The following is an 8,717-nucleotide window of genomic DNA, read 5'->3' as shown; positions in this document are numbered from 1 at the left end:
GGAATCTGCATTATAAAATAATCAGTAGTATTTTTTTTTTATTTACTTGTAACATTTTTTGCAATGATTCCAATAGGTTCTCATTCTGTTTTCTGCTCTGTTGCCATCTTTTCCATCATGTCACACAGACACAGCAGACACAGCAGACACGAAAGCCCTGAGAAGGTTACTGAACCGACGAGGCAGGGCAAATGTTTTGGGCATTTGTCTTGGTATGTAACTGTCTGTGGGAATCTCTTATGATCCGGTTCATTTAGAGTTCACCCCAGTGTTCAACATAGCGTGTGCATGTGTTCCCAACTGGACAGGAAATGTTTGATTTTGCTCCATTGCACCCGAAAAGGGACTGTGCCCCCAAAAAACCACAACACAAAATGTCTCACTTTGCCAAAAATAACACTCAAGGGTGCAACGCCTTAGGCTGGGCATGAGGTGGACTGAAATTTGACATCTCACCTGTCAAAAGAAATGTTTGCACATGTGCTCAAATATTGATGTACTTCAAGAGATGGGAGGAGAAAACAGTCTGATGTCCCTACAGAGCAGACTGTGATTTCCACACACATATTTTCCAGCCTGTTTTAGTCATACTCATTTAATTAACAAACATAAATGTGCATTTAATGCAAAGATTGGTAGATTGTTTTTTTTGCCAAATATGTTTAATTCGGTTCATTTCAAAGGAAGCAATTTTCCCTTGTAAAAAAAAAAAGTAGTCCAAAGGAGAATCCAGATATGTTTAGATGTTGTAAAGAAGACAGCAACACAGGTGAGATACTTCCATCAGGCTTCAGAAAACAAAATAGCCATCCATCACGATCATCACAATCCTTAGTGGTTTGTCTTTTTGTCCGATGGATAAAAAAACAGAATGATCAAAACAACAAAGTAAAGTCTCTACAGGCGTGTCAAAAACCTCAAACGCTCCTTGTTCCCATCTCATCTGGCTTCAGCATGTCAGAAATATATGACTCCTGTGACACAAAATGGCACACGTGTACGCGCACGCAGTTCATACACACAAACTTGCTCGACCATTTTAAAAGTACGGAGTGTCTGAATCAAAATGCGGTGAGAAAAATCCTGTGTGATTCCTCCATTTGTCCTTGAAATCAAACACAACAATAAAAGACCAATATATTCAAATGTAATATATAGAATCATATATAATATATAAAAATTCCAAAAAGTAAAAATAAAAACTGCAAACCCAAAATGAGCATGAAAACAGTGTGATGAATTTTTTTTTTTTTTTTAAAGTGTTTGGAGTCCTACACGGAGGTCTCAGACTGTAACCGCAGGACAAATTTGTGTGACTTGGGGTCGATGTATTCCTCTGACATCTGAATGTAGGGGATTTTCTTTGCAGTTACCACCAGGCTGAAGTCCACACACTTGAGCAGGAACACGGAGCCGTCCTTCAGGCCGCTGGTGACGGATGCCTCGCTGATCAACGTCCACTGTCGGGCCAGCCAGTGGTCCCTACTGTACTGGAGGGTTGGACCCGGGGTTAGGTAGCTCTCGAGGAACGCCTGGGCAGAACAGACACAGACGAATTTATTTCAGCTCAAAAACTATTCAATTATTCTGTAACCCTTTTTGCTTGGAATTTCCAGCTGTAGAAATGTCATAAAAGGTGCTGTAAGTTTGTGCTTGTGTTCCTTTTCTTCAGTGGTTTTGCTTTGCTGTGTGTTTCAGGGTCAAAACAGGGTGAAATAACAGAAAAAGATAAAGAGAGGAACTGAAGTTTGACAGGTTTTTACAAAATAAGGCACTCAGAAAGTACATTAATAAGAGATTTAGGATGTTGAACAGTGAACTGGAATACACTGAACAACAAGTCTTTGCATTTAGGCCCAGTATTTTTTGCTTTGGGGCTCTTTTCTTCTAAATCAGTCCAGCTGCTTTTTTACACCTGGTTGAACTCCAAAAAGCAGTTACATGGTCAAAACTCGGTAAAAACACAGTAAAAAAAAATTAAGGAAACCATAACAACACTACAAACAACAATAAAAACAAAAAAGGACAAAAAAGTGGTGTAAAAAAAAAAAAAGCACAAACTGTTTTTACAGTGAGTCTGTCTCACTCACTTCTCTGAATTTTGCCCCCCGTTACACAGCCTGCGAGGGGTGCACTGAGCATGCTCAAATGGCTATGGAAAGTGCAAGGTCTATTCTATCAGTGCATTTTGAAATTTTTCCAATTGGTCAAATGGTTGAATTTTTAGGAATATTTAAAATAAATCATACATTCAGGACGCTCACATGTCAGGGGCTAAAGGGTTAAATCAGAACCCCTTAAAAAATGACATGCAGATTGAAGTCTGACCTTGGGCGTCATGTTGTTGGTGATGCAGAAGGCCAGGTGCTGCTGGATGCTCTCCATACTGTGGCAGTGCTGCTGCTTGGTGGTCCTCAGGTACTTCTGCAGGGCGCGTGCCATGGAAGGAAAGATGGCTTGTGCTGCCTCACGTGGGTCCATCACGTCTCCTGGAGCCTTCTTTTGCTCCTCCTCCTGCATGCGCTTGATATGAGTGAACGCCTCTTCTACTGCCACCACCAGACTGGAGGAAACATGCATTCAACAGGTTAGCAGTGACAAATTATAGGGTTGGGATTAGATTTGAGCCATATTTGAACTGCTGTAGTTTCAATTGTGTTTCAGACACATGTTAAACACTGAAATGTGAACATGTTCCTTTTCAAATGAAGTCAAATACGATTCAAATTCACACTTCTAAGACTAATCCTTTGCTAGTGTACCTTGATCTCTTAAAAGGATAAATAGGTTAAAACACACCAAAAACCTAAACCTCACTTTGGATTAAGGCTAGTAACTAATCAAACATCACTTAGGATTATGAATAGCGTGGATGTTAAACAGTTAATATAGCAAACAACATATACCAAAGTGGGCAGGGGTATTAAAATAACCCAAACCCCAAAAGAGACAACATGATGCAAGGCTAGTTTCAGTAGGGAGACTCTCACACTTGGACAGCTCTGTATTAACATTTTCTGCAAACAACAAAAATTAACAGTTTAAAGTTTGTTCAGTTTGATAGAGAGTAGAAAGATTGGACAGTGGGGCAATGGAAAAAATATTTAGTATGAAAACAGAGAAGGTGCTTTTGAAGGACAAACAAAAACTGATAGATCCACTGTGTATAATGTTGGAGAGCTTAGGAGGCTGTGATTTCAAAACAATATTAATATGATGTGATATTGATAATCATTATAAAGATTTCATTAGTCTTGTCTTACAGCAGTGGTTCTCAGTCTTTTTCTCTCGGGCCCCCCGTTGGAGGACGAAAAATCTCCAGCCGCCCCTCAACCCCAACAACGTTGTAACAGTGGTGCAATTAGAACTTTTATTGAAAGAAACATCAATACTGTAACAATACTTTTTGCTTATCCTTGAATAATTTTTTGTTCGAATTAAAAATAACTTAGATTTTAGCTTGAACAATACAAATAAACTCAACGAGAATGCTCCCGAGACAATATTTTTCCAAACAAAATAGGGAATGTGCAATTATCTTACAACTATGACAGTAAAGTTACTTTTTTTTATAACAACAAACACATTTTGGTAACAAAGATGAACATTTTAACAATAACAGTGGCTGCAATTAGCCCGTTTACATTGCACATCTCAGAACATTAAAGTTCAAATTATACAAAAACAGAAACACTGCACAGTTTTCTTTTCCAGTCAAATCCTTGTCCATTCTCCAAACCTAAACTCTTTGTCTAGTCAAGTGACAGATCACCATGACCGTACATTTCTTTGTTGTACGCCCTAAAATGAGTCCAGGCTGCTCCAACGCTAAAACATTAGTTCCACCAAGAGAAAAAAAAACACCCAGGAGTGATCCCATGCCGCCCCAGGCAAGCCTTCATGCCTCCCCTAGGGGGCCCGCCCCACAGTTTGAGCAACACTGTCTTAGAGTGAACTGTTTATATGTACTTAGAGTTTAGGTCATTGTTAATGGTTCACCTTGTTATTTCTACAGTAGCTCTGAACAGTCTTTCTCTTCTTTCTTGTGTCCCTCTACAGTATGTTTGGATGTGCCACTCAATATTATTGAACCTTTAAATTCATTTTTTAAGACCTGTAAAAATTGTAGCTCAAAGGGCCTTCAAATTCAAATGATTAGATGGGTTTTCAAGGAGCTGCAGAAACACTTAAAGCTTCGTTTTGACCTACCGGGCTTTGCGCTTGCGGACTCGCCTCTCGTGCTCGGCCTCCTCATAGTATAACTCGTTGTGACTGGTGTCTCTGCGGCGGGCGGCCGCTGCGATCATAGCTCTGGACTGGGAATGGGCGAGTCCTGCTGCTGCATTGTTTCCTGGACCTGGACAAGCAGAACAGACAGAAACAATCTCTATTCAGTGAAAGTACAAATCGCAGCCTTACAGAGAAAGGTAAAGAAATGAGGGAGTCTTTGGTGATGACATCAAGTGCAATGTGGGGGAACTGACTGGTGGATTATGAATGTGCACAACCCTTGGTCTGTTCCCTTTCATCGCCGGCTATATTAAAATCCCAGGAGCTGATATAAACACCTACACAAAGTCGAAATTTTAATTGTTCTGAGATCATTCGAAAGCCTGAATTCTTGAAATCAAAACACATGGCTCACCCAGATATGGCTATTGGTATTCAAACATTCCTATTACTCTGCCACTTGGTGCCTTCAGGAGGCACAGGATGTCCAATTAAATGAGCATCTCAAGCAACTTCAAAAGTTTATGTTTCAGCGCTTGGAATTAGGATAGGGGTTTCTGATGAACTCTGCCTGATGTTAATGCGGGTTAAAAGAAGGCAGAGCTCGTGAATTATTAATGTGGGGCAGGGATCACACATGAACAGAATAATTCATGGACAAAGCAGAGGGAGATTTCAGCACCCGGTTGAAACAGCATGCCCTGGTTTTTGTAGGAAATTTATGGGTGAGAAATGTTAGGTTGGAAGCCATGTGGAGAATATCAGGAGCAACAATTCTGCCTTGTTTTAACCATATATTTTTTTTTACACATCTTTGCAAGATTGTTTTGCACAAACACCTTTCTCCACTGGGATTCACTTTCAATACCTAATATCTAGAGCTGAGAAAAATAAAGGCACCCAATAGCATTAGAAGCATCATAAAATCACCTGAACTCATTTGGAGTCGGTGTAATTGAATGTTATGGCTGCTTTGTGCTCAGGGCTTCACCAGTCTTTAATCAGGGAAAGATTATTGTCTGTCCCAGAGTTCGACTTATTTATTACAGCTGTTATGTTGGTGCAACTGCACAAAGAAAGTTAGAGGGATTTAAAGAAGAAAAACAGAGAGACTCCCTGAGCATGTAGCTGCAGAAGAATGGAGGATGATGAACAAAAGAGAAATGGCACCTCAATCAAGATTTCATAACATGTTAATCAGATTATAGTATTTTTCCTTTGCTAAACAACTTCAATGCACAGTTTAGGTGACCAATTAATTAGTAACTCAGTTTAGACAGATATTTTACAGCTACATTTTAAACAGTATAATTGTTACATCTCAATCGTTGTCTTAATTTCAACTAGTGATGCTTTAAACCAACAAAAAATTGTAATTGCAAACACTATAATGAAAATGCTAAGTCCCAAAACATCAACCAAAATGGTATAGAAATTGTTCAAATTAAGTCATTTTAATAGTGACAGTGATTAATAATATTGTTGTTAACTTTATATCATATGAGTCCAGGACAGTAAACTTTACTATACAAATAATTATGCTAATACTTGTACTACTAGTTTAACCAAACTCAAAGAATGGGGTGGAACAAGATGTCTTTAAAAGCACACTGGTCTGCCTTTATATAGATGAGAACCATCGTTATGTAATCTAGCCACTGTCAATTTAAATCATAGTGCTATGGTGACCAACCTAGTACAGAGTTCTTTATAAATGCTAGACAGTCGTGGAAAAAATTATTAGACCACCCCTTGTTTTCCTCAGTTTCTTGGTCATTTTAATGCCTGGTAAAACCAAAGGTACATTTGTTTAGACAAATATAATGATAACAACAAAAATAGCTCATAACAGTTTAATTTCAGAGCTGATATCTATCCATTTTCCATGTTTTCTTGATAATAACCAAAATCACTTCAGTTCTTACATCAATATCTATGGCGTTGTACTGACAAAAACAGTGCTTTTAGGCATTCCATGTTTTCTTTTCTGTCTGTTTTAGTCACATGATACACACAGGAGTTAGAACTTGATTGCATAACCACTGTTTTTGATGACTTTTGATGGTCTAATAATTTTTTCCGCGACTGTATATGTAGTGCACAGTGCTATATTTTTATTTTATCAGCCGTCTCCCACTCACATCTGAGAAGGACTAGAGAGGAAGCAGAAGAAAGGAAGAAGATTGATAGCAACAGGAAAAAAGGAGGGAGTCATGTTAGTGTGCTTAAGTGAAGCTTGAGTACACTTGTGGGAGCACAATAATTTAATAGAGGGTTTGTGTTACATTCTGCCAGCTGTGTAAGAACGACTTTGAACTTTTTCATCAACCTGTGGCATGCAAAGAGTGCAGCAGGAGGAGTCAGTGAATCACTAGCACAGCAGTGAGTGTTTGTGTCCTTATGCTTTAAGGGTATCTAAAGGTGGTACAGATGCAAGGGGAGCTTTTATCAAGTGAACACCAGCAGCCTCTGAGGGTGTTTAGTAAGTTACAGCATTGCATGTACTTACTGTCCAAAAGGTAGGCTTTTAGTTTAGCTTTAAAGACTTCTTAGCATCAATGTAAAGACAAACATAAGCAGAAGAGAGGATTAACTCTGGAGCACTTAACAGGCTGCATCTCCAAATTGGATTCATTAATGTCAGATATCAAATTACCAGTCTCATATTTTTGCAACAGCTACAAATCACCTATATTACTGTCATCAGCTTTTCATTTAAACTACATATGTAGATCGATTTTCTTCCTCCCAGGCAGCCATTTATTTCAGCACATTCCAATACAAGATGAAAATGTACTTGCAGAGGCTTGAAATGACATGAGACAGGTAATCTGTCAAAGGAAACAACATTTTTTTGAGAAAAGATTGCATTATTGTTGTGTGACAATGGAGATTTAATTAAAAAGGTGGAATATGACAATGTTTCAGTTTGCCGCAGTGTGTTTTTCTTATCATGCCTGGAAACAATAATGTTTCCTCTATATTCATTTCACAGGGATTCACCACAGCGAGGAAATTACCAACGCTGTAAATGTATGTATAGACATTATAATGAGGGTTTATGTTGTCTATGAATAAACTTAGTGTGGTCTGGATGCTGTAGAAGAAGTGAGACTGTAAACACAACATTAAAGATAATTAAGACTCAAACAGCAGAGAGACAAAACTATAATTATTGCCCAAAGCACCAGCTGTTTTAAAATTACAGAGGAAACACTCAAAGAAAAACACAAAAACAACAAAATGAGGAAGATCCAAGAATACAAAGGTCAACACACAGGGAAACAACACATAAAGCAAAGATCATCCCACTCACCCTCCGCTGAGGCTGCTGGGAACTCACCATCCACGTTGTAGACCTTTAAGCCAGCCAGGTGCTTGGCTGCTCGGGATTTGGAGGCGGAGAGTAAAGCGGGGTTGTGGACGGGGAAGTCGCAGTAATAGTGTTCTAAGATGGCCAGAGCTGCCCTCTGAATACTGGAGGAAGAGAACACAGAGCAAAGGAAAGGCTTGAGGATTTTCCTTTTTTACTTTCTGAACATAAAATGAAAACTTCAGCAGCTTAATGCTCTTGTGAGCAGCTTAATACTCTTACTTATAATACCAAATACAAAGAAATCCCCCCAGCAATGCCCCTGAATGAACAACCTCTGCTGAATACAGAAGAATGATGCAGAGGAAAAGCTAAGAGCCTCTAAACTGTTGATGAGATTTAGATCTGTTTCATGTTAGAGCTCTAGCAACAATATTTAAACGATAAGTACATTTAAATGATTATTTCTATAATGTGCAGTATAATGACTACTATGGGACATTGTGCTTACATTATCAGTATTTCCTGTTTCTTCCTAATGCCCAGATGTAATGTGAAATCTAATAAATACTACATGGACAAAAGTATTGGGAAAGACATATTGAATTCAAGGGATAAAACTAATAACAAATATCATAGTATAATTTTATATTGTGATAAATACAATTCAAATAAATACAATTTAAATATAAATTGTTCTTTCATATTCAGGAGTCGTACAATATCAGCTAAAACACTGACAAAATGTCTCATTCTGACCATAAATAATCATCTCAAACCACAAACTATCCTATAAATGTAAAAGATATTGATTTTACATTAATTATGATAATTATCAATAGCAACTGGCATGGATATTTTTATCATGATAATATTTTTGCCCTAAATAATAGGTGCATGAATTAGACAGGAACGTAATGTCCTGTAATTTGTAGATGTGACTGTTTGGTGTCTCAATACTTTTCTTTTCATAGTGCATGTGTTTTGACACAAGTAATGCAACACTAACAATTTTAACCAGAAAACCCAAGGACACGGTAATACTTAAATTAAACCTTTCTCTTGTGTTAGGGTCAGCACCGACCCTTTTAGGTTTTAAATGCATAAATGAACCACATAAAATGTATTTATTGCATCAAGGCTTTTTGACTTTGTCAGGAACCTCTATTTCAAC

General features: G+C 38.1%; 1 protein-coding gene across 7 annotated transcripts in view; it reads right to left on the bottom strand.

Moving 5' to 3' along the window:
* Nucleotides 1-30: 30 nt before the first annotated feature.
* LOC115433109 (vang-like protein 1) overlaps nucleotides 31-8,717 on the bottom strand; it is a 70,315-nt gene continuing 61,628 nt past the window's right edge. For 3 of the 7 annotated variants that reach the window (XM_030154339.1, XM_030154348.1, XM_030154392.1), the window contains 5 exons: nucleotides 7,547-7,707; nucleotides 6,740-6,775; nucleotides 4,210-4,357; nucleotides 2,329-2,563; nucleotides 31-1,532 (listed from right to left, as the gene is read on the bottom strand). In XM_030154339.1, the coding sequence (XP_030010199.1) occupies nucleotides 1,272-1,532; nucleotides 2,329-2,563; nucleotides 4,210-4,357; nucleotides 6,740-6,775; nucleotides 7,547-7,707 (841 nt within the window). In that variant the 3' untranslated portion in view covers nucleotides 31-1,271. The remainder of the gene's footprint in view (nucleotides 1,533-2,328; nucleotides 2,564-4,209; nucleotides 4,358-6,739; nucleotides 6,776-7,546; nucleotides 7,708-8,717) is intronic. The other 4 variants (XM_030154358.1, XM_030154367.1, XM_030154384.1 and 1 more) reach the window with 4 other exon arrangements.

Source organism: Sphaeramia orbicularis, chromosome 2 (genome assembly GCF_902148855.1).
Source record: "Sphaeramia orbicularis chromosome 2, fSphaOr1.1, whole genome shotgun sequence".
Classification (NCBI taxonomy): domain Eukaryota; kingdom Metazoa; phylum Chordata; class Actinopteri; order Kurtiformes; family Apogonidae; genus Sphaeramia; species Sphaeramia orbicularis.
The sequence above is the reverse complement of the archived record's forward strand: the minus strand, read 5'-3'. Positions and strand labels throughout refer to the sequence as shown.